General features: G+C 45.5%; 1 protein-coding gene across 1 annotated transcript in view; it reads right to left on the bottom strand.

The window, feature by feature from the left end:
• Positions 1-6685: 6685 nt before the first annotated feature.
• The window catches only part of LOC103634383 (nucleobase-ascorbate transporter 11), an 84329-nt gene continuing 63936 nt past the window's right edge, over positions 6686-27078 (bottom strand). Inside the window, 4 exon segments of the mRNA XM_020541750.1 lie at positions 6686-6774; positions 15850-16015; positions 16099-16379; positions 16466-16700. Of these exon segments, the coding sequence (XP_020397339.1) occupies positions 6686-6774; positions 15850-16015; positions 16099-16379; positions 16466-16700 (771 nt within the window).

The raw sequence follows: 27078 nt of genomic DNA, 5'->3' as shown, positions 1-27078 counted from the left end.
GCCTAACCGCTCGAAGTGATGTCGGGAGATCACGCCAAGAAGGAGATGGTGACCGGCGACAAGCCCGCTACAAGCCACGGGAAGGCTCCATCGGGAGAGTCCCGCAACAAAGGGAAGGAGAAGGAATCCACTTCACACAAGTCGCATCGGAGTGGCGACAAGAAAAAGAAGATGAGGAAAGTGGTCTACTATGAGACCGATTCTTCATCGCCATCCACCTCCGGCTCCGACGCGCCGTCCATAACTTCTAAGCGCCATGAGCGCAAGAAGTATAGTAAGATTCCCCTACGCTACCCTCGTATCTCAAAGCATACTCCTTTACTTTCCGTCCCATTAGGCAAACCACCGATTTTTGACGGTGAAGATTATAATATGTGGAGTGACAAAATGAGGCATCATCTAACCTCACTCCACACAAGCATTTGGAACGTTGTTGAGTTTGGTGTACAGGTACCATCCGTAGGGGATGAAGACTATGATTCGGATGAAGTGACCCAAATTCATCACTTCAACTCCCAAGCCACTACTATACTCCTCGCCTCTCTAAGTCGAGAGGAGTATAATAAGGTGCAAGGGTTGAAGAGCGCAAAGGAAATTTGGGACGTGCTCAAGACCGCGCACGAAGAAGACGAGGTGACCAAGATCACCAAGCGGGAGACGATCGAGGGGGAGCTCGGTCGCTTCATGCTTCACCAAGGAGAGGATCCGCAAGCCATGTACAACCGCTTGAAGACCTTGGTGAACCAAGTGCGCAACCTCGGGAGCACCAAATGGGATGACCATGAGATGGTCAAGGTTATTCTAAGATCCCTCGTTTTTCTTAACCCTACACAAGTTCAATTAATTCGAGGTGATCCTAGATACAAGCTAATGTCCCCCGAGAAAGTCATAGGGAAGTTTGTGAGCTTTGAGCTAATGATTAAAGGCTCAAAGAAAATCATCGAGCAAGGCACCTCCTCCACGCCCGAAGCACAACCCGTCACATTCAAGACAACAGAGGAGAAAAAGGAAGAGTCTACATCAAGTAGGCTCCCCATCGACGCCTCAAAGCTCGACAATAAGGAGATGACTTTAATCATCAAAAGCTTTCGACAAATCCTCAAGCAAAGGAGGGGGAAGGACTACAAGCCCCGCTCCAAGAAGTTTTGCTACAAGTGTGGTAAGCCCGGTCACTTTATAGCAAAATGTCCTATTTCTAGTGACAGTGACAGGGGCGATGACAAGAAGGGGAGAAGAAAGGAGAAGAAAAGATACCACAAGAAGAAGGGCGGCGATGCCCATGTTTGCCGGGAGTGGGACTCCGACGAGAGCTCCACCGACTCCTCCGACGAGGACGCCGCCAACATCGCCGTCAACAACGGACTTCTCTTCCCCAACGTCGGCCACAAGTGCCTCATGGCAAAGGACGGCAAAAAGAAAAAGGTTAAATCTAAATCCTCCACTAAATATGCCACCTCTAGTGATGAGGCTAATTCTAGTGATAATGAGGATGATTTATTTACTCTTTTTGTCAACCTTAACATGCAACAAAAGGAGAAGTTAAATGAATTGATTAGCACTATTCATGATAAGGATGATCTCTTGGATAGCCAAGAGGACTTCCTAATTAAGGAAAATAAGAAGCATGTTAAGGTTAAGAATGCTTATGCTCTAGAGATGGAAAAATGTGAAAAATTAATTAGTGAGCTAAGCATTTGCCATGATGTTATTGCCAACCTTAGAAATGAAAATGCTAGATTAATTGCTAAGGTTGATTCAAATATTTGTGATGATTCATATGCCAATCTTAGAAATGATCATGTTATTTCTATTGCTAAGATTGAAAAATTAAATGCCTCTCTCGCTAGCCTTAGAATTGAAAATGAAAAATTGATTGCTAAGGCTAAAGACTTAGATGTTTGCAAGCTTTCATTTCCGATCTTAGAAGTGAAAATGACATTTTACATGCTAAGATTGTTGAACTAAAAACTTGCAAAACCTCTACATCCACCATTGAGCATGTTTCTATTTGCACTAGATGTAGAGATGTTGACATTAATGCTATTCATGATCACATGATTTTAATTAAACAACAAAACGATCATATAGCAAAATTAGATGATGAAGAAGCTCCGTGCGTCGCGCTAAGGAACATGTCCATTGGGGATGTGTGTCCTAAGGAATCCGAAGAGCCCATTCAAGCACAAGATCAACAATCCTCCTCCATGCAAGCATCTCCACCAACCCAATATGAGGATGAGGCTCAAGATGATGAAGAAGAAGATCAAGAAGATGAGCCACCTCAAGAAGATGGCAATGATCAAGGGGGAGATGCAAATGTTCAAGACAAGGAGGATGAGCAAGTTCCAAGGCCGCCACACCCAAGAGTCCACCAAGCAATCCAACGAGATCACCCCATGAACACCATCCTCGGCGACATTCATAAGGGGGTAACCACTAGATCTCGTGTTGCACATTTTTGTGAGCATTACTCTTTTGTTTCCTCTATTGAGCCACACAGGGTAGAGGAAGCACTTCAAGATTCGGATTGGGTGATGGCGATGCAAGAGGAGCTCAACAACTTCACGAGGAATGAGGTATGACATTTAGTTCCACGTCCTAACCAAAATGTTGTAGGAACCAAGTGGGTCTTCCGCAACAAACAAGACAAGCATGGTGTGGTGACAAGGAACAAAGCCCGACTTGTGGCCAAGGGATATTCACAAGTCGAAGGTTTGGATTTCGGTGAAACCTATGCACCCGTAGCTAGGCTTGAGTCAATTCGCATTTTACTTGCCTATGCTACTTACCATGGTTTTAAGCTTTATCAAATGGACGTGAAAAGTGCCTTCCTCAATGGACCAATCAAGGAAGAGGTCTATGTTGAGCAACCTCCCGGCTTTGAAGACAGTGAGTATCCTAACCATGTTTATAGACTCTCTAAGGCGCTTTATGGGCTCAAGCAAGCCCCAAGAGCATGGTATGAATGCCTAAGAGATTTTCTTATTGATAATGGATTCAAAGTCGGAAAAGCCGATCCTACACTCTTTACTAAAACACTTGCAAATGATTTGTTTGTATGCCAAATTTATGTTGATGATATTATATTTGGGTCTACTAACGAATCTACATGTGAAGAGTTTAGTAGGATCATGACACAAAAATTCGAGATGTCAATGATGGGGGAGTTGAAGTATTTTCTAGGATTTCAAGTGAAGCAACTCCAGGAGGGCACCTTCATTAGCCAAACAAAGTACATTCAAGACATTCTAACCAAGTTTGGGATGAAGGACGCCAAGCCCATCAAGACACCCATGGGAACTAATGGGCATCTCGACCTCGACACGTGAGGTAAATCCGTAGATCAAAAGGTATACCGGTCGATGATAGGTTCCTTACTCTATTTATGTGCTTCACGACCGGATATTATGCTTTCCGTATGCATATGTGCAAGATTCCAAGCCGATCCTAAGGAAGCTCACCTTAGGGCCATAAAACGAATCTTGAGATATTTAGTTTATACTCCTAAGTTTGGCCTTTGGTACCCCAGGGGATCCACATTCGATTTAATTGGTTATTCCGATACCGATTGGGTAGGGTGCAAAATTAATAGAAAGAGCACATCGGGGACTTGCCAGTTCTTAGGAAGATCTCTGGTGTCTTGGGCTTCAAAGAAGCAAAATTATGTGGCTCTTTCAACCGCCGAAGCCGAGTATATTGCCGCAGGCCATTGTTGCGCGCAATTGCTTTGGATGAGGCAAACCCTCAGGGACTATGGTTACAAATTAACCAAAGTTCCTCTTCTATGTGATAATGAAAGTGCAATCCGCATGGCGGATAATCCCATTGAGCATAGCCGCACTAAACACATAGCCATTCGGTATCATTTTCTAAGGGATCACCAACAAAAGAGGGATATCGAGATTGCATATGTTAGCACCAAAGAACAATTATCCGATATCTTTACCAAGCCATTGGATGAACAAACCTTTACCAAACTTAGGCATGAGCTAAATATTCTTGATTCTAGGAATTTTCAATGATATTTTGCATACACAGCTCATATATATACCTTTGATAATCTCTTTCATGTGCTATGCCTAATGTGTTCTTTTAAGTCCATTTCATGCTAAGTCATAGATTGAAAGGGAAAAGAAGTCTTTGGCGAAGACAAGGCTTCCACTCCGCTCCATCGAATCATTCATCCTTCGCCGTTGCTCCGCACTAACTCTCCAACTTTGGTATAATCTTCACTCCTTTACTTCCGTCCAAAGGGGGAGAGAGTAGTTTAAAAGGGCTTATATTTCACTCGAGCATCCGTTTTTGGTGATTCATGCCAAAGGGGGAGAGAGTATTAGCCCAAAGCAAAAGGACCGCACCACCACCACCAATTTCAAAAATGTAGTCTTTTATTTGGTATTAAAAGAAGTTTTTCAATTGGTATCTTATATTGATATAATTTCAAATTGGTATACCCTCTTCAAAATTAATATCTAAAACCCTCTTGAACACTAAGAGGAGGATTTCATTAAGGGGGAGTTTTGTTTAGTCAAAGGAAAAGCATTTGAACCAGGGGGAGAAAATTTCAAAACCTGAAAATGCTTCTCAAAATCTTATTCATTTACCTTTGACTATTTGCAAAAGAACTTTGAAAATAATTTCCAAAACATTTTGCAAAACAAAACATGTGGTGCAAGCGTGGTCCAAAATGTTAATAAGAAGAAAATCCATCCATGCACATCTAGTAAGTAATATTTATTGGTTTCATTCCAAGCAACCTTTGCACTTACATTATGCAAACTAGTTCAATTCTGCACTTCCATATTGCTTTGATTTGTGTTGGCATCAATCATCAAAAAGGGGGAGATTAAAAGGGAAATAGGCTTACACCTTTTCCTAATTGATTTTGGTGGTTGAATTGCCCAACACAAATAATTGGACTAACTAGTTTGCTCTAGATTATAAGTTTTACAGGTGCCAAAGGTTCACAATTGACCAATAGAATGACCAAGAAAGGGTTCAAACAAAGAGAGCAAAAGACAACCGAAGCGTGCCCTGGTCTGGCGCACCGGACTGTCCAGTGTGCCACCGGACAGTGTCCGGTGTACCAGGGAACTCAGCTCCAAACTCGTCACCTTCGGGAAAATTAGAGGGCGCTCCGCTATAATTCACTAGACTGTCCGGTGTGCCAGCGGAGCAACGGCTACTTCAGCGCCAACGATCGACTGCAACCGCATTCAATGCGCTACATTGCGCGCCAGAGTCAGAGCAGCGTCAGAAGGCGCACCGGACAGTCTACCGTACTTGTCCGGTGCACCACCGGACAGCCAGAAGACCCCACCTGTCAGAGCTCCAACGGTCGAACCCTAACGGCCGGGTGACGTGGCTGGCGCACCGGATAGTGTCCGGTGGCGCACCGGACTGTCCGGTGCGCCATGCGACAGCAGCCTCCACCAAACGACTAGTTTGGTGGTTGGGGCTATAAATACCCCAACCACCCCACCATTCATTGCATCCAAGTCTTCCACCTTCCAACACATTACAAGAGCTATAACATTCAATTCTAGACACAACCAAAGAGATCAAATCCTCTCCCAAGTCCAGAATCACTCCAAACCAAATAGTGACTAGAGAGAGCGACACTTGTGTTCATTTGAGCTCTTGCGCTTGGATTGCTTATTTTCTTTCTCATTCTTCTTGTGATCAACTCAATTGTAACCAGGGCAAAAGACACCAATTGTGTGGTGGTCCTTGCGGGGACTTAGTGTCCCGTGTGATTGAGAAGAGAAGCTCACTCGGTCTAAGTGACCGTTTGAGAGAGGGAAAGGGTTGAAAGAGACCCGGTCTTCGTGACCACCTCAACGGGGAGTAGGTTTGCAAGAACCAAACCTCGGTAAAACAAATCCTTGTGTCTCACTCCTTATTTGCTTGCGATTTGTTTTTACCCTCTCTCTCGGACTCGATTATATTTCTAACGCTAACCCCGGCTTGTAGTTGTGCTTAAACTTTGTAAATTTCAGATTCGCCCTATTCACCCCCCTCTATGCGACTTTCAGAACCCCGCTCTGCACCCCTCCCTAAGCTCTGTCGTGTCATCCCCGCTCTGCCCCCCTCGAAACCCCGTTCCCTCCGGCCCCGCCCTCGCCCTCCTCCTCCCACTCCGACGCACTCGAGAAGCCGTTAGCCAACGCCGCCGCTTCCACCTCTGAGTCCTTCGTGGCGCTCAAGGCCCATTGTCCCTGCCTCCCCCTTCCGCGCCGCCTAGGTCTCCGATTCTCTAGCGACCCTCCCCCACAAGGCCACAACCACGGTCTCGCGCGAGCTTGGTCGGCTTTGTCAGTGAAGCTGGGCAGTAGGCGTGAGCAGTCGGGCTGGTCCAGGGACGCTAGCTCGCATCTGGCGGTTTCCGTCCGCAAAGGTAGCAGCAGACGTCGCCATCGACTCTCGCGGGCACCGACGACCAACATCACCTTCCCTTCGGCCCAAGATCAGCATCTGTAAACGCCTTTGACCGTCTGTGCCTTGATCCAAGCTCAAACCACGGGCAAGCAAACACATCGCATCTCCAACCTCCTCGGTGTGGTCGGCTACCCCAGATCGACAGCTTTCAGGTGTGTTCCCCTATTTTTTTATTTTTTGGATGAACACTAATGTATGAGGTGAATAAAGTGGCGAATAAAGTACCCTGCTATGAGTTTGAGATAATTCAATGTTGTGTGAGAAAGAGCAAAACCTTGACACACTTTGCCCACCTGAACCAGCACGAAACCTTCTCCGGCAATCGGTAGGGTTGGCCTGTTTGTTTCGGCTTCTGGTAGCTTCTAGCCACCAAAAGCTGCTGCGGATTGCCAAACGCTCAGCTTTTCAGCCGGCTTCTATAAAATTCGCTGGGGCAAAAACCATCCAAAATCAACATAAACACATAATCGGTTGAGTCATTGTAATAGTAGGAATCCGTCACTTTCTAGATCCTAAGCCCTATGAACAACTTTATCTTCCTCCACACGTAATCGTAATGGTACTCAGATTCTCCCCACAACCAGATTCTCCCCACAGCCAGATTTTCAGAAAAGATAGTCAGAAAAAAGCTGAACTGTAGCACCTAAAATCTCATCTTGATTTTTTTTGAAAATAAATAAACTAATAAATAAGATAATAGTAAATAAATCCTCTAAAGATTTCTGGTGCTAGAAAATCCTCCAATAATTTTTTTTCTTACATGTGGGACAACACCACATAACATAATTATGTTTCCAATAAAGATTTAAAATAATCTCCATATAAATTTGTTACTTTATTGAAATATATTTATACTTATTCACTAAAGAAAAGTACAAACTAGAAATGACATTTTTCAAATACCTATTCTCTATTATATGATTGGGAATCATGTATAAAAGAATTAAATAAGACAAATATATAATATATATATATATTTGCATTCACGCTGAAAATTTTGTGATGTACATGTAGTTTGTATTGGAGTCTTAAAACCAAATTTGATTTAGTTTGGATTTGTAAATTGAAATGAAATTAGAAAATAAAAAAGGGGAAGACCTCACCTGGGCCGAAATGTTCACCAGCGGCCCACTCCTTCTCCGCGGGCAGCCCACCTCAGCGCGCGCTAACCCCCCTTTGGCTGTCGCATGGGTCCCGCGACCGGCTTCCTTGGGTCATCTCCTAACTCGCGCTCGGACTCGCTACTCGCAACCAGAGCCGCGGAAATCGCGCGCGCCAGTGGTGCTGTTGCCGCAAACCGCGGAGGAAAACCCGGGGCCCGCCTCCGCTGCCTCGCGCTCATGGGTGATGGCGGACCCATGCTAGCTCTATCCCCTCCCTATCTCCTCTCCGCTTCTTGCGCTGGTGGTTGAAGGAACAGACCCCGCGCGGACTCCGGTGAAATCCTCGCGCTCCTCCAACCGATCCCCCCCCCAAATCGGCGCTAACTTCGGAATCCGATCCATCGTCGGGCTATAAAGGTTGAGCCGCCCCGCTTACCTTTTCCCCTCCCTGGTCATCCTCGTCGCCGCCGTGTCACTGGCCTCCGTGCTCGGCGTTCTTCGGAGCTCGATTCACCAGTGGTGCGGTCTATTGGTCTTGCCGCATCGTGCCGTGTGCGGGCCTCGGCACAGCGGAAGCGTGGTGAGTCCTTCCTCCCCATGCGCGCGAACAGCCTCTCTGCCCGGCTCCATGCTCCGATGGCCGCTTCACCCGTCGGGATCTCGGACGCCGCCGCCCTGGGCACTTTCGTGCTGCCTCTGCTCAGGTCCAGTCGGGGGAAGAAGGGTCCCTAGCCGTTGGATCTATCAAGGGGCGTTCTGGATTGATCGTGACCAGGATCGATCCGAACCATTGAAGCGTCAACGCACGGATAGGATTAGGTGGCGTGTACCCCCTTTCAGGTGTTTAAATCCGGGCGGCCGGGTGTCGATCGGATGGATCAGAATCGATCTTGGGCATGTTGGTTATGAACCGGGGGATCGTGATCTTACGGTCCATATTGGTTACCGGTTCGATGCCGTCCCAATGTGATCTGAGCCCTCCATCTCTAATCGGGTGGTCAGAGCTTATTCGTACCCCTTCGGCCTGGTAGTCTTTCAAAAGAGCCCTTCCACTTTTATAAAACCAACCCGCCATCCTTTTTTGTTGGAACTAATCACAAGCAGGTCCCTGGATTATACAAAATCACCCCTGGGCTTTGTTAAAATAATGTGCCCGGTCCAGAAGCCTGAGGAAATTCAGAATTTATTTTAGAAAATGATTTTTAATACAAAAACAATACTAGAAACTTGTGAAATTCATATTTATTTCATTTTAGCTCCAAATTGATTTATTCCAGTTGCAATAATTTTGTTTTAATATTATCTACCACCTAGTAACTCTGTTTAGTCATGAAACCTAGATCAAAATTATCCACTTGATTTATGTTATACTAGGTATTTAAAAACTTCAGAAATTCATAACTTAATAACCGTAGCGCCGAATTTAGTGGTTCTTGTTTCTACGATCTCGTTACGCAGTGTAGAATATTATTATATAGTTTATTCTTATGTTTGGTGTAATGTTAATTTTGCCTATACACTGTTTGTTTGTATTGCTACGTTTAGCAGTGAGGACACATGTCACCTGAGAAGCAAGTTGGTACCATCTCAAGTGCCAGGCAAGTTGTGCCCTTGATCACTTCTTTTTACCCACTCATGTTCTAATTAATCATAATGATCTGCATAGGTTAATTTTGATGGGACCCAATAGGTTACCCTAGTTTGTCTATCTTTATACCTTGTTTACCACTGAACTTTCTGGGTAGTACTTGCTAGAGCTATATGTGGTTTTGGGTATGGAGATACATTATTCATGATTACACTTTTGTTATCAGTTGTTATTTACTGTTCATGATAAGATCATTATGTTAATTGGAACATGGAGAACCACCCGAGAAAACAGTGCTACCACAAGGGTTTAATGGGACGCCCTTGGCTGATTAATTAGGAAAGCTAGTGGAAGACTACCTTACCCGAAAGGGGCAAGGGCAGTAGGGGAGTGGTCAGTGTAGGGAGGTCCTTGGTTGATTTTGCTGCGATGGCGGTCAGGCAAGAACCCTGCATTGGAGCTTCCTATAAACTGTAGCGGGTTTTCTGAAGCTAGTGGAACTTTGTAAAGGCCTCGTAGTGTTACCCTGCCTCGCCTCCTCGGTAGAGGTGTATGGGAAGTCGCGATCCCTTGGCAGATGGGTAACATGACTTGTGGGTAAAGATGCGCAACCTCTGCAGAGTGTAAAACTGGTATACTAGCCGTGCTCACGGTCATGAGCAGCTCGGACCCTCACATGATTAATTTATGGAACTAAATTCAATTTGTCATATGCATTGCATCGCAGGTGATGTTGTTACTTTTGTTCTACTTCTTAATTGGGTTGGTATTTACTTATACTTAGTAACTGCTAATAAAATTTTGACCAACTCTAAAAGCAATGCTCAACTTCAACCATCTTCTTTGGTAAGCCTTACACTTCACGTGAGCTCCCACCTTTGGCGAGTTCATGCACATTATTCCCCACAACTTGTTGAGCTATGAACGTATGTGAGCTCACTCTTGCTGTCTCACACCCCCTCCACAGGTCAAGAACAGGTACCACAGGATGAGGCGCATGGAGGATGCTGCGATGTGTTCGTGAGAGGTCTAGGCCGTCGTCTCCCAGTCAACTTTGGGTTGCTGGACCGTTGTCTCCTTATAATGTAATTATTTATTTATTTTGTATAGAACTCCTATTATATGATGTGACATTCGATCCTGTGCCATGATTCATCATATGTGTGAGACTTGGTCCCAGCACACCTGGTGAATATGTTCGCGCTCGGGTTTTGGTGCCCCGAAACCCGGGTGTGACAGAAGTGGTATCAGAGGAATGTTGACTGTAGGACGAAACCTAGATAGAACTGGACAACCATTGTCTACTTACCTTTGCTACTCTGATTCTTATCTAAACTTTTCTTAATCTTTTCTCATCTATTTCCGCTTTACTCTGATTATTCTTACCTTTTCCTTCTAAAGACAAATGTGGATTTCACACTTTGAAATCCTGTGCCTAGAGTAACCTTTAGGAATAGGAGACCTATTTTTAGGAACAAAAACAAAACTATTTTTTTATATATATAGATATCTATGAACTTGAATGCTTGTTCTTATGATATTTGTCTGATTTGGATCTTCGATTGAGTGTGATGGGTTGTGGATCAATGTCCACAATTACATCTACATCTACATCTAGGCATAAAGGATAGTATTTGTAAGACAACTAGACAATCTAGATTATCCCCTTTAAAAAAATCTAGTATTCCGTATCTATCTCGTCTTGACAGGTTCTATCTTACCTTTGGACATTCACCTCATACAATTAGTTACCCTAATCTTGACATAAAATATCGGGTCAAGCCCTGCCAAAGAACTTTCAGTACATAACCAACTACTAGCTTATTCATTCTGCCTACAAATGATTCCTTCGACTATCTTACCATATGTATCTAACTCAGATGGTCAATACCAGGCGGGGTGGTGGAATTGATTTACCTCCTAATCGACACACTCGGTGGATATATAGACAACCCCAGCAACAGCCAGCAGAGATGAATCCTCCTAATCCTCCACCAGGCGGAGTTGACCCACTGATTGCAGCTCAGATGAGGATGATGCAGCAAATGGCGGACACTATGGCAGATATGCGCGCTCAGATGCAGCAGGAACGCCAGGAAAGAGAGGATGCACGTCGGGAGATGCGCCAAGAGCGGGAGGAGATACGTCAAGAAAGAAGGGCGCAACAGCAACAGCAACAAGCGCCACTGCCTCCACCTCCACCACCAGTTCCACCCCGGGACAAGCACCGGGAATTCATGAGCCACAAACCACCCACCTTCTCCAACTCCGCAGATCCGCTGCAAGCAGATGACTGGTTAAAGTCCATTGAGAAGATGCTCAACATAGCTTAGTGCTCGGATAGAGAGAAAGTACTCTATGCATCAGGTCGTCTTGCTGGTCCCGCTGCGGATTGGTGGGATGCGTACTGCGCTGCTCATGCTGCTGTCGATACAATTACCTGGGCAGAATTCTCCACTCAATTCAGGAATTACCATATTCCTGCTGGGCTCATGAAGATTAAGAGAAAGGAGTTTCTATCCCTTAAGCAAGGAAGTATGTCTGTGAGTGAATACAGGGACAAATTCATCCAGTTATCTCGATATGCTCCTAGAGATGTTGAGGATGATGAGCAAAAGCAAGAGCTTTTTCTGGACGGTTTAATTGGACCCTTGCAATATCAACTGGTATCGCACACATTCCCATCCTTCCAGAGGCTACTTGACAAAGCTATTGCTGTAGAAAACAAGAGGAGTATATTTGGGGAGAAAAGAAGGGCAACCAACCAAGGGCAGGCTGGAAGTAGTTCCCGTCCTCGCTATACTACCACCCCAAGTACACCAGCTAGTGGCAGTTCTGGGCAACAAACTCAACGGGCACCAACTGCTCCTCCACAAGCAAGCACCCCAGCAGGACCCGTTGCTCCTAACACAACCACCAACAGGGCATGCTTCAAGTGTGGACAACCGGGACACTACGCCAACTACTGTCCCAACAGGACTGCCTACACCACACCGGCTCCGATGAAGCAAGGTCAAGCCTCGACAGGAAAGAATCAGCCCCTATCTGTCAACCGGGGACAAGCCCATCATGCAGAAGTAGAAGCTGAACCAATTGAACATGAAATTCAAGAAGAAGAGCTAGTTGAAGATGAAGTAGTCGGTGAAGAAGTCAACGAACAACAAGAATAGAGATAAACATAAATATAGATACATATATATTTTACTATTTGTAAGACCTAAATATTAGTTTAGCTATTAGTTAGTATTTTACTATTTTAGTGATAATAATAAGGTCTATTGACCCTATGTTTTTTAAAGAATTATGCATCATGCCGAGATTTCTTTGTCTGTGCACATGTTCCGAGAACAATATGAGTATACATCCCTTTTCTTACAAATCTCGAGGACGAGATTTCTGTTAAGGGGGGTAGGATTTGTAGCACCTAAAATCTCATCTTGAATTTTTTTTGAAAATAAATAAACTAATAAATAAGATAATAGTAAATAAATCCTCTAAAGATTTCTGGTGCTAGAAAATCCTCCAATAAATTTTTTTTTCTTACATGTGGGACAACACCACATAACATAATTATGTTTCCAATAAAGATTTAAAATAATCTCCATATAAATTTGTTACTTTATTGAAATATATTTATACTTATTCACTAAAGAAAAGTACAAACTAGAAATGACATTTTTCAAATACCTATTCTCTATTATATGATTGTGAATCATGTATAAAAGAATTAAATAAGACAAATATATAATATATATATATATATATTTGCATTCACGCTGAAAATTTTGTGATGTACATGTAGTTTGTATTGGAGTCTTAAAACCAAATTTGATTTAGTTTGGATTTGTAAATTGAAATGAAATTAGAAAATAAAAAAAGCGGAAGACCTCACCTGGGCCGAAATGTTCACCAGCGGCCCACTCCTTCTCCGCGGGCAGCCCACCTCAGCGCGCGCTAACCCCCCTTTGGCTGTAGCGTGGGTCCCGCGACCGGCTTCCTTGGGTCATCTCCTAACTCGCGCTCGGACTCGCTACTCGCAACCAGAGCCGCGGAAATCGCGCGCGCCAGTGGTGCTGTTGCCGCAAACCGCGGAGGAAAACCCGGGGCCCGCCTCCGCTGCCTCGCGCTCATGGGTGATGGCGGACCCGTGCTAGCTCTATCCCCTCCCTATCTCCTCTCCGCTTCTTGCGCTGGTGGTTGAAGGAACAGACCCCGCGCGGACTCCGGTGAAATCCTCGCGCTCCTCCAACCGATCCCCCCCCAAATCGGCGCTAACTTCGGAATCCGATCCATCGTCGGGCTATAAAGGTTGAGCCGCCCCGCTTACCTTTTCCCCTCCCTGGTCATCCTTGTCGCCGCCGTGTCACTGGCCTCCGTGCTCGGCGTTCTTCGGAGCTCGGTTCACCAGTGGTGCAGTCTATTGGTCTTGCCGCATCGTGCCGTGGGCGGGCCTCGGCGCAGCGGAAGCGTGGTGAGTCCTTCCTCCCCATGCGCGCGAACAACCTCTCTGCCCGGCTCCATGCTCCGATGGCCGCTTCACCCGTCGGGATCTCGGACGTCGCCGCCCTGGGCACTTTCGTGCTGCCTCTGCTCAGGTCCAGTCGGGGGAAGAAGGGTCCCTAGCCGTTGGATCTATCAAGGGGCATTCTGGATTGATCGTGACCAGGATAGATCCGAACCATTGAAGCGTCAACGCACGGATAGGATTAGGTGGCGTGTACCCCCTTTCAGGTGTTTAAATCCGGGCGGCCGGGTGTCGATCGGATGGATCAGAATCGATCTTGGGCATGTTGGTTATGAACCGGGGGATCGTGATCTTACGGTCCATATTGGTTACCGGTTCGATGCCGTCCCAATGTGATCTGAGCCCTCCATCTCTAATCGGGTGGTCAGAGCTTATTCGTACCCCTTCGGCCTGGTAGTCTTTCAAAAGAGCCCTTCCACTTTTATAAAACCAACCCGCCATCCTTTTTTGTTGGAACTAATCACAAGCAGGTCCCTGGATTATACAAAATCACCCCTGGGCTTTGTTAAAATAATGTGCCCGGTCCAGAAGCCTGAGGAAATTCAGAATTTATTTTAGAAAATGATTTTTAATACAAAAACAATACTAGAAACTTGTGAAATTCATATTTATTTCATTTTAGCTCCAAATTGATTTATTCCAGTTGCAATAATTTTGTTTTAATATTATCTACCACCTAGTAACTCTGTTTAGTCATGAAACCTAGATCAAAATTATCCACTTGATTTATGTTATACTAGGTATTTAAAAACTTCAGAAATTCATAACTTAATAACCGTAGCGCCGAATTTAGTGGTTCTTGTTTCTACGATCTCGTTACGCAGTGTAGAATATTATTATATAGTTTATTCTTATGTTTGGTGTAATGTTAATTTTGCCTATACACTGTTTGTTTGTATTGCTACGTTTAGCAGTGAGGACACGTGTCACCTGAGAAGCAAGTTGGTACCATCTCAAGTGCCAGGCAAGTTGTGCCCTTGATCACTTCTTTTTACCCACTCATGTTCTAATTAATCATAATGATCTGCATAGGTTAATTTTAATGGGACCCAATAGGTTACCCTAGTTTGTCTATCTTTATACCTTGTTTACCACTGAACTTTCTGGGTAGTACTTGCTAGAGCTATATGTGGTTTTGGGTATGGAGATACATTATTCATGATTACACTTTTGTTATCAGTTGTTATTTACTGTTCATGATAAGATCATTATGTTAATTGGAACATGGAGAACCACCCGGGAAAACAGTGCTACCACAAGGGTTTAATGGGACGCCCTTGGCTGATTAATTAGGAAAGCTAGTGGAAGACTACCTTACCCGAAAGGGGCAAGGGCAGTAGGGGAGTGGTCAGTGTAGGGAGGTCCTTGGTTGATTTTGCTGCGATGGCGGTCAGGCAAGAACCCTGCATTGGAGCTTCCTATAAACTGTAGCGGGTTTTCTGAAGCTAGTGGAACTTTGTAAAGGCCTCGTAGTGTTACCCTGCCTCGCCTCCTCGGTAGAGGTGTATGGGAAGTCGCGATCCCTTGGCAGATGGGTAACATGACTTATGGGTAAAGATGCGCAACCTCTGCAGAGTGTAAAACTGGTATACTAGCCGTGCTCACGGTCATGAGCAGCTCGGACCCTCACATGATTAATTTATGGAACTAAATTCAATTTGTCATATGCATTGCATCGCAGGTGATGTTGTTACTTTTGTTCTACTTCTTAATTGGGTTGGTATTTACTTATACTTAGTAACTGCTAATAAAATTTTGACCAACTCTAAAAGCAATGCTCAGCTTCAACCATCTTCTTTGGTAAGCCTTACACTTCACGTGAGCTCCCACCTTTGGCGAGTTCATGCACATTATTCCCCACAACTTGTTGAGCTATGAACGTAGGTGAGCTCACTCTTGCTGTCTCACACCCCCCACAGGTCAAGAACAGGTACCACAGGATGAGGCGCATGGAGGATGCTGCGATGTGTTCGTGAGAGGTCTAGGCCGTCGTCTCCCAGTCAACTTTGGGTTGTTGGACCGTTGTCTCCTTATAATGTAATTATTTATTTATTTTGTATAGAACTCCTATTATATGATGTGACATTCGATCCTGTGCCATGATTCATCATATGTGTGAGACTTGGTCCCAGCACACCTGGTGAATATGTTCGCGCTCGGGTTTTGGTGCCCCGAAACCCGGGTGTGACATGAACCAAACAGGCTCAATGTCGCAGGATCCACCTCGAGGGATTTGGGATCTGTCCAAATGTACACACTGCGCTCTTGTCTACTGCCTGGCACTGTGTTGTCAAGGATCAACGCGACAAGGAGAGCCACCACAACGTCGATGGATAGGAGCGTGTTCACTGCATAGTTCAGCTGCAGGACAATTTAGACTGTCAGTAATTCGATTGACAGGAACACATTCTAGCTGCACGGGTAAGGAAGGCAGCAGAGCTCACCCCGCTGCTGGCTGTGCGAACTGGTCCACTTGACGCTGCAGCATATGAAAGAAGATAGCTGGGCAAGATTAGGTTGGAGCTGGGTTCATACTACTGAAAGTATGCGGATATCGACAAGGAGATGAATAGGGAAAATCCAACTATTATCATGTTTTTGGAGCTTGCTGCTTGGGTGTATCGCAATGTGGACAAACCAAGCGCGACAATTAGCGCCCAGGTGAAGCACAGAACAGAGGCGGCCAAGGCAAGAGGTATAGAGGCTAGGAGAGCTCCGATTTTACCTACAGCCAAGGAGCTCAGCTTTAGGAAGTCCGCACTTCATAAAAAAATGATGGGACATAATTGCAGTATAGAAGCCGCATCATACCAAATAAGGAGAAGATGACTAACACGACTACCCCAAGCTGCAAAGCCTTCCTGCTGCCCATTTTGGTTGTTTCGAGGGTGTGTATGTTCTCTGTTAACATTGTCGATCCTGTACCTGTACCCCACACTCCAGCAATAAACGTTGAAACCGCTTCAAGCCCAATCGCTCTGCTGACAACTCCACGTGTTGGTGGGCTTAGATTTACCAGCAGTGAAGCGGCATGGTACGATGAAAGCTGCATATGCACAACCATGTCAAGGCACGCTAGCCATCAAGCATGAGAGCACCTAGAGGGGGGTGAATAGGTGATCCTGTAAAATTCAACAACTAATAACCACAAAACTTGGTTAAGTGTTAGAATGATAAAACCAAGTGGCTATAGAGCGAGCTCTTGCGAATCACAATAATCACACAGAAAAGCAATCACAAGAGACACACGAGTTATCCCGTGGTTCGGCCAAGTACAAAACTTGCCTACTTCCACGTTGTGGCGTCCCAATGGACGAGGGTTGCACTCAACCCCTTTCAAGTGATCCAATGATCAACTTAAATACCACAGTGTTCTTCTTTCTTATACTTTCTCCCGTTTGCGAGGAATCTCCACAACTTGGAGCCTCTCGCCCTTACAATTGATGATCACAAAAAAGCACGGAAGTAAGGGAGGGGAGAGCAACGCACACAAGACTCAAAACGAGAGCACAATCACGCACACAAATCACAACTTGAGCTCTAAGTTCAACACACGGAGTTCTCAACTCAAGAGGAGCTCAAATTGCTAGCACAGAGAATCAAATGCGTGTGAGTGGAGTCTGGATGCTTAGGAATGATCAAAGAATGCTTAGGTGACTCCTCCATGCGTCTAGGGGTCCCTTTTATAGCCCCAAGGCAGCAAGGAGCCATTGGAGGCAGCTTTGGAAGGCAAATCTTGCCTTCTATCAGGTGGCGCACCGGACAGTCCGGTGCACCACCGGACAATCCCTGTAGCTGTCCGGTGCGCGATCTCCTTCCTTTTATGGCGCATTCGACCGTTGCAGATTTACGACAGTTGGCTCACCGGACACTATCACACCGGACAGTCCGGTGCCCCCTGCCAACCATTGGCGCGCCCACGCGTCGCGCGCGGATTGCACGACCGTCCGTTGGCGCAGTCGACCGTTGGCTCACCGGACAGTCCGGTGCCTCACCGGACAGTCCGGTGCCTGTAGCATCCCAAAAATTCAAATTCTGAAATTTTCTCAAACTCGCCCTAAATTCAAAATGATTTTCAAATTTCATTTCAAAATGTTTGTTTGCGAGTTGATATCAACAAATAAATTATAGTGGTCTATATTCTCTCTAAAATCCTCCTCAAAATATCCTACAAATATTTTCCCAGTAATCACCCTCAATTTCTTTTCAGAAATACCGCTCAGATATTTCCCCAGTAACCCCCCTTTGATTTCTTTCCAAAAATACTGCCAAAATATTCCACCGATGTATCTCCGAATATTTTCCTCTTGAGAAATACCTTCAGAATCATTTTTCAAGACCCTACAAATATTTTCTTCATAACTTTCCTCATGCCCATACATATACGTATGCCTCCAGTGTCATACGGTGAGCTCTACAAGCTAATTACACTTATACAAGACAAATACATGCTAACCTCCCACTAATCCTCTCATCCTCCCACTAATCCTCTCATCCCTCCCCCTAATCCCCCACCATGGCTATAAATAGAGGGGCAAGGGCCTCCTCTCATCCCACCCCAAGCCATTTCATGGCAACTCTCTCCCCCCCCACACCCACTCCATGTTCCACACAAGCACACACTAGCACAAGGATCGTTCGATCGTTCTTCGATCGTTCGTCCCCTGTTCTTAGTTTGTTCGTTCGTTCGTCCGATCGTTCGATCGTTCGTCCGATCGTTCATGGTTCGTTCGTCCGTTCGTCCGATCGTTCGATCGTTCGTCCGTTCGTTCGTCCAAATAATCTTTTTTCCTACCGTTATGCTGCCGAAATTCCGATCGTTCGTTCGTTCGATCATTCGATCGTTCATCGTTCGTTCATAGTCCCTATTCATCGTTCATCGTTCGTTCATAGTCCCTATTCATCGTTCTTCCAGATAATCTTTGTCCTGCCGTTATGCTACCGAAATTCTGATCGTTCGTTCGTACGATCATTCGATCGTTCGTCCGTTCGTTCGTCCAAATAATCTTTTCCTGCCGTTATGCTGCCGAAATTCCGATCGTTCGTTCGTCCGATCATTCGATCGTTCGTCCGTTCGTTCATAGTTCCTATTCACCGTTCATCGTTCGTTCATACGAACTATTCACTATCACTATTTACCATTACTATTCACCGTTACTATTCATCGTTACTATTCACATACACTATTCATCATCGTTACTATTTACCATTACTATTCATCATCGTTACTATTCATCGATGATATCTATAAGTACTTTTCCGTCGCCACTATTCATCGTTACTATTCATCGGTCATCTAGTTATCCCAAATTTCAACTACTCATACATCATGTTGTCCAGTCCACCTAAGACCAGCTAGACCCATATTCCAGTCATACGAACTCCGGTGACTGTGATTTTCCTTCCAGTAGGGAACTTTCCATCTAGTCACCCATCCTAGGTTTCTCCAAGTTGAGCACGCTTAACTTTGAGATTCCTTCGAACCAGGCTCCCAAACTCAGATTCCAATAATTCTCGTTTCTAAATTCTTATCAAACTATTCCCTATCCAACCATGTCATCCCTTAAGCATGGTCCATATTCCAGAAAACCCCCAAAATACTCTTGTCCCATATTCTGCCTATAACTCTCCTATTCATACTAAGTCAGACGATTCATTCGTCACTATTCTCACCAACAGTGAACTTCACTGTGCTACACCACATACACCCAGCTATAAATACACCCAACTACCCTCTCCCTCTCCACACACACTCAACACCCTCAACCAAGGCAAACACCCCACCCACTCAGTTACTCCGCTCTGCCGGCTACACGCATAGTGTCGCTTCGCCTCCAGTCCACCCTCCTGGTAAGCACCTCCGCTCCACCACCAGTAATATCACAACACCACATGACACAGATTCTACTCAAGACTCTACCCATCCATATATTGCTTTTCTGACCACTATACTAAATATTTGTTGGTATACTTGCTGGTTTGTATGTTTGCTTGTTCATGTTGCATAGTTATCGGAGCGTTCGTGTCGTCTCGTGGAGGCCAGATCTGCAAGTCTACGCTAGGCGGTGGAGCCAGAAGCCAGTTCCGCGAGCTCCCCTTCCCCCTTCGCCGAATAAGCACGACAAGCTCACTGGATCCCTTTGATGCATAAATTACCTATGTTTTACAACCACAACCCTCGGCCTATTATTTTATGCATGATATGATTTTAAGACAAGTTATTATGGCCACCTAGCCGCTTGCCGCAATCAATCCCTGATATATTTGTTACAAATGATTTGAGCACAGGTGTGAGTTTTCAAAAGAAAATGCTTTTCAAAATGTGTGTGATGAAGGGTTTTCACCCTTATCACCTTGTGAGTGGGATAATCAGGGACTCCCTGGTTTAGGGGAGGGCCTAAGGTGTTGGCTCAGCTGGTTTAGGCGTGAGCAGAAGGATTGTCCCCTCGTATAAGGACCGGTTTGTCATCTTCACTACCTGTACTCTTTAATAGTACAACCACTCGAGACTGTGTGGGCAGTCACTCAATCTGAACTCGTACGGTCCAACCCCAGGGTTATGAAGGCTGGGGAGCACCGGAAGGATAAGGAGGGGGAAAGTTTTGTCCGGTTTGGACATGGTGGTGGCCTGACTCCTTCCGGATAACCGTTAAGGTTAGGACGTGCGGGGAAAGAAAGAGAGTCGGATTCGGATCTCACTGATCATGAGATCGCAGAGCCGGACTAGTGGGTAAAGTGTACACCTCTGCGCAGAGTTTGAAAACCTATTCGAATAGTCTGTGTCCACAGGAATGGACGAGTCTGGTATGGTATGGCAATTAATGTTTTGTTTTAAAAAAAGGTGCGTTTGAGAAAAGTGGTTTTTAAAAAGGTTCGGCGGTTGAGCCGTGAGCTATGGTGGACGGGAAGTCCAGTAGCTGTTTTTGAAAATGAAAACCAGTGGGAAACTTCTGAGATACCTAGATGGTTTAGTCCAGGGGATTTTGTTATAATACTGAAAAACTTCCTGCTCCTTTTGGAGAGGATGCGCTTTGCAAAAGTACAAAATGTTTTTCAAAACAACCCTGCATCAAATATTGCTGTTTCTGCAAAATATTCTGAGCTCCACATATTCCATGCATTATATCTGATTTCCCCATTCCGCGGGTGAAGGTGGGCTGCTGAGTACGTTTGTACTCACCCTTGCTTTTTTGTTGTTTTTCAGAAAAAGGAGATCGGGTAAGAGTTACGACTGTTCCCAACCTTGCCTGTGGCTGTTGGACCGCTGAATTGCTTCACTGCGTATATCGGGCTGCTTCAGCCCCACTCTGATGATATGTCTCGAGTTGTGGACCAACTCTTAAAGTTGTTCGCCACCTTTGTAGGTTTGTCTCGTTTAAGCAGATTTGGTATCATCTGATGTATAAATGTGTTTACTAGCCTCCTGGGACTAGTAATTGTATCACATTTGAGTCCCAGAGGATTGGGGACGCTTCAGGTGGTATCAGAGCTGTTAGGTTGGCCGCAGGACGTAACCCTTAGCCTGATCAAAAGTTTTTGAGTCCAAACTATTTTCTTAAAAAAAATTCTTGCTCTCATCCCTTCATTTCAAAAATGTTTTCCCCCTTTCCTTCTCTCAGAAGTCAGATGGAGGTTCAGTGCCAAACCAGCTTCTGCCAGAATGAAGATGGTTTCCCCAAGTTGCTGAGAGCATGCACAGTCCGCCTCAGAATCAGGAGCCAGCCAGAGTATGATGGTCGTGAGTTCGTCGAGCATGGCACAAAGAAGTGTGTCGTGACTGTATACATTGGATCCAGTCCACACCATGTGGAATGGAGTGTCACTGTTGCTGGGCACAGATTCAAAGACACCTGCCAAGTCGTCGCTCGCAAGGCATTGAGGACCCTATGTCAGATCTATGAAGAAGAAGTGGCCGACACCCCGCTCAGATTCTTTCCGCCCTTTCAGAGAGACCGTCCCGCTTGGATGGCCAGGATGCGTGCATTGGAAGAGCAGCAGCTGCTTGAGGATGACCCCACAGTCGTGTACCTCACTGCATACCTGCTCACCCTTGATGCACAGTATGATTTCTTGGCCCGGCACCACCGTCAGATGATTGCCCGAGCAGAAGATGCAGAGAAGCGCAGCCGTCAGCTGCATGTGGATCTCACCACAGCTCAAGCCCGTGCAACTGCCTTGGAGAGTCTTGAAGTCATTGCTGTTGAAGCCCTGAAGCAAGCCGAGGATGAGCACGTCCAGAAGTTGATGGAGGCCTACTTGGTCACCCATAACCAACGTAGAGCCCTGCGGATCCAAGAGCCCGCTCCATCCAACCCTGTTCAACCCATCAAAGTAGAAGACCCCCAGATTCTTGAAGGTCACCCGGTCTCTACCAGAGGAGAGAAGAAGGCTTGGGAACTACCAGAAGGAGCCATAGTCTTGGAAGGAATTCCAGTCTTCCCTCAGGCTATGGATAAGCAAGAGCACCCCGAGTCCTCCCAAGATCCCCCGCTAGAGTTGTTTGAGCCCCTCACCATGAAGAAGATTACAGCACCATCCCTTGAGGTCAAGGAAGAAGCTGCAAGCACCCCGCCAGCACCACCGCCCTCTGAGGAGCTACAAGAGCCAGTCCAGCTTGAAGAAGAGTTCAACCCTGTGTTGCCATCTCAGTCGCCGCCAGAAGAAGTCATCAACATCAGGTCCCTCTTGACCCATCCAGGAGATGTCTCAGATTGAAGTTGTGCGTCAGCCTTGCCAGAAGAGAAGTTGCCTGGTCTGAAGTTAGTATGCCCAGTCCTCTGCATGCATTGGGTAGTGAAGTTTTTCTTCACTTTGGCTAGAGCCCTACATGTATGAGAGGTAATCGTGTAGTCTCGTGCTTTGAAAAACTCTATTTGTGTGGCCCCCTAGGGCATTTCAAAATGAATTTCGCTTGATGTTTTCTCCCCTTTTGAGTGCATATGTGATGCTTTAACGTTAGTGCTCATAATTTGCATTTAGCATAGTTCTCAATTCAGGAGCCAAGCAATAGTAGTTATGCTTAGCCCCCAAATCTGAGTAGCCCGTGCTTTGGAAAAACTCTATTCTTCCCTTATTCAAAACATTTGATTTGTTTGTGCTTATCATTGCTGAGCTTGTGTGTTTTCTTTTCATTTTTCTTAAAAAGGTTTTCTCTAAAAACATAGATCACAAATTAGAGCTAATCCTTACCTTATGCTTCCATTCTCATCTTAACCCATCTGAAGAGAAAAGTGCCTTACCCAAGAAGATACCGGGAAGCTTACCCTTGAAGCCTAGAACGAGCTACAGAAGAAACCAGTCCAGCCGCTCAGTCAAAAGGACCGACCGTGGGAATCAAAGCACTGCCCCTGAGTCAAAGTAAACAGGAAAAGAGGACAGAAGGAGTTATTACCATACAGAGAGGCAAAGATTCTTGGAACCAGAGACCACAAACATCAGGGTCATCGACCCCACCACTCACCCGTGCCCCTCGCACGCGTGCCCGCCTCCATGCGCACTAGCACCGCCGCCCATGCCCCCTTTGCAGCGCACTACCGCCACCCACCCCCCTTTGCAGCGCACCCACCGCCGCCATCATCGCCGTCACCAGGCCCCCCTTCCCCTCCGTCGCACTTGTTGCCACGTAGCACCTACTCCATCACCACTACTCCGCAACCGAACACCAACGCTCGCCTATAAAACCCCCCACCAGCTCCCTCAACTCCCATCTCGCACAAAGCAAAAACAGCCCCGATAAAATCCCCTCTGCCAAATTGCAAGCAACTCCATTTTCCCACTCCCTCGCCCCTAAGATCACAATGCTTGGTGATTCTTGGGTTGAAGACTGTTGTACATGGTTCATAGTCTTTGGTTTCCTCCTCTGTATGATGGTAATACTCATCGATAGACTCCTCCAGTGGGAAGAGCAAAGAGAAAGAAAGAGGCAGTGAAAAGTGAAAAGTGAGAAGTGAAGTGAAAAGTGAAAAGAAGATAGTGGAGAGAAGATAAGAAGAAGGTTGTCCCAGAATCAACCCTGTGTCAGTCATCTCTCCGCAGCCTGGTCAAGCAGCAACAGCAGAAGAAGGCCCCGTAACACCCTTGTTATGAGGTACTTCAAGGAGTTCAAATCCCCAAGATTCAAGAGTTCCACCCTCATTCTTTTTAAGTGGGGTAGTATTCCAGTAAGGTTCCTGCTATGGAGAAAAAGAAGAAGGTCTGTAGCAAGCTTGTGGAGGACCCGATCATCGAAGCATATAAGTTTCTGGATGAGAAGTGGTCACCCAAGTTTTGTTGATGAAGCACCAGAAGACCAATCAAGGAAGGAATCCATGTGGGAGTTCGCAAGAGAAAGGTTTGCGTGTTGGCATCGATGCTTCTTCAATAAGCTAGCTGCCAAGCGAAAGCTGAAGCCTGAAGATGATCTTTGAGTAGCCAGAATCAGCGCTTGCAATCAGCAACCGGATGCCCCTTAAAGGCCAGATTTTGTTGAAGCTCTATCTCCTCGAAGAGTTTGCAAAGTGAAGATATGTAGCTGAAGTAAAGCTATACCCATAACCCTTCTAAGCCAAATCTCGAGGACGAGATTCCTTTTAAGTGGGGTAGATTTGTAGCATCCCAAAAATTCAAATTCTGAATTTTTCTCAAACTCGCCCTAAATTCAAAATGATTTTCAAATTTCATTTCAAAATGTTTGTTTGCGAGTTGATATCAACAAATAAATTATAGTGGTCTATATTCTCTCTAAAATCCTCCTCAAAATATCCTACAAATATTTTCCCAGTAATCACCCTCAATTTCTTTTCAGAAATACCGCTCAGATATTTCCCCAGTAACCCCCCTTTGATTTCTTTCCAGAAATACTGCCAAAATATTCCACCGATGTATCTCCGGATATTTTCCTCTTGAGAAATACCTTCAGAATCATTTTTCAAGACCCTACAAATATTTTCTTCATAACTTTCCTCATGCCCATACATATACGTATGCCTCCAGTGTCATACGGTGAGCTCTACAAGCTAATTACACTTATACAAGACAAATACATGCTAACCTCCCACTAATCCTCTCATCCTCCCACTAATCCTCTCATCCCTCCCCCTAATCCCCCACCATGGCTATAAATAGAGGGGCAAGGGCCTCCTCTCATCCCACCCCAAGCCATTTCATGGCAACTCTCTCCCCCCCCACACACACCCACTCCATGTTCCACACAAGCACACACTAGCACAAGGATCGTTCGATCGTTCTTCGATCGTTCGTCCCCTGTTCTTAGTTTGTTCGTTCGTTCGTCCGATCGTTCGATCGTTCGTCCGATCGTTCATGGTTCGTTCGTCCGTTCGTCCGATCGTTCGATCGTTCGTCCGTTCGTTCGTCCAAATAATCTTTTTTCCTACCGTTATGCTGCCGAAATTCCGATCGTTCGTTCGTTCGATCATTCGATCGTTCATCGTTCGTTCATAGTCCCTATTCATCGTTCATCGTTCGTTCATAGTCCCTATTCATCGTTCTTCCAGATAATCTTTGTTCTGCCGTTATGCTACCGAAATTCTGATCGTTCGTTCGTACGATTATTCGATCGTTCGTCCGTTCGTTCGTCCAAATAATCTTTTCCTGCCGTTATGCTGCCGAAATTCCGATCGTTCGTTCGTCCGATCATTCGATCGTTCGTCCGTTCGTTCATAGTTCCTATTCACCGTTCATCGTTCGTTCATACGAACTATTCACTATCACTATTCACCATTACTATTCACCGTTACTATTCATCGTTACTATTCACATACACTATTCATCATCGTTACTATTTACCATTACTATTCATCATCGTTACTATTCATCGATGATATCTATAATTACTTTTCCGTCGCCACTATTCATCGTTACTATTCATCGGTCATCTAGTTATCCCAAATTTCAACTACTCATACATCATGTTGTCCAGTCCACCTAAGACCAGCTAGACCCATATTCCAGTCATACGAACTCCGGTGACTGTGATTTTCCTTCCAGTAGGGAACTTTCCATCTAGTCACCCATCCTAGGTTTCTCCAAGTTGAGCACGCTTAACTTTGAGATTCCTTCGAACCAGGCTCCCAAACTCAGATTCCAATAATTCTCGTTTCTAAATTCTTATCAAACTATTCCCTATCCAACCATGTCATCCCTTAAGCATGGTCCATATTCCAGAAAACCCCCAAAATACTCTTGTCCCATATTCTGCCTATAACTCTCCTATTCATACTAAGTCAGACGATTCATTCGTCACTATTCTCACCAACATTGAACTTCACTGTGCTACACCACATACACCCAGCTATAAATACACCCAACTACCCTCTCCCTCTCCACACACACTCAACACCCTCAACCAAGGCAAACACCCCACCCACTCAGTTACTCTGCTCTGCCGGCTACACGCATAGTGTCGCTTCGCCTCCAGTCCACCCTCCTGGTAAGCACCTCCGCCCCACCACCAGTAATATCACAACACCACATGACACAGATTCTACTCAAGACTCTACCCATCCATATATCGCTTTTCTGACCACTATACTAAATATTTGTTGGTATACTTGCTGGTTTGTATGTTTGCTTGTTCATGTTGCATAGTTATCGGAGCGTTCGTGTCGTCTCGTGGAGGCCAGATCTGCAAGTCTACGCTAGGCGGTGGAGCCAGAAGCCAGTTCCGCGAGCTCCCCTTCCCCCTTCGCCGAATAAGCACGGCAAGCTCACTAGATCCCTTTGATGCATAAATTACCTATGTTTTACAACCACAACCCTCGGCCTATTATTTTATGCATGATATGATTTTAAGACAAGTTATTATGGCCACCCAGCCGCTTGCCGCAATCAATCCCTGATATATTTGTTACAAATGATTTGAGCACAGGTGTGAGTTTTCAAAAGAAAATGCTTTTCAAAATGTGTGTGATGAAGGGTTTTCACCCTTATCACCTTGTGAGTGGGATAATCAGGGACTCCCTGGTTTAGGGGAGGGCCTAAGGTGTTGGCTCAGCTGGTTTAGGCGTGAGCAGAAGGATTGTCCCCTCGTATAAGGACCGGTTTGTCATCTTCACTACCTGTACTCTTTAATAGTACAACCACTCGAGACTGTGTGGGCAGTCACTCAATCTGAACTCGTACGGTCCAACCCCAGGGTTATGAAGGCTGGGGAGCACCGAAAGGATAAGGAGGGGGAAAGTTTTGTCCGGTTTGGACATGGTGGTGGCCTGACTCCTTCCGGATAACCGTTAAGGTTAGGACGTGCGGGGAAAGAAAGAGAGTCGGATTCGGATCTCACTGATCATGAGATCGCAGAGCCGGACTAGTGGGTAAAGTGTACACCTCTGCGCAGAGTTTGAAAACCTATTCGAATAGTCTGTGTCCACAGGAATGGACGAGTCTGGTATGGTATGGCAATTAATGTTTTGTTTTAAAAAAAGGTGCGT

Source organism: Zea mays, chromosome 7 (genome assembly GCF_902167145.1).
Source record: "Zea mays cultivar B73 chromosome 7, Zm-B73-REFERENCE-NAM-5.0, whole genome shotgun sequence".
In the NCBI taxonomy this organism is placed as follows: domain Eukaryota; kingdom Viridiplantae; phylum Streptophyta; class Magnoliopsida; order Poales; family Poaceae; genus Zea; species Zea mays.
The sequence above is the reverse complement of the archived record's forward strand: the minus strand, read 5'-3'. Positions and strand labels throughout refer to the sequence as shown.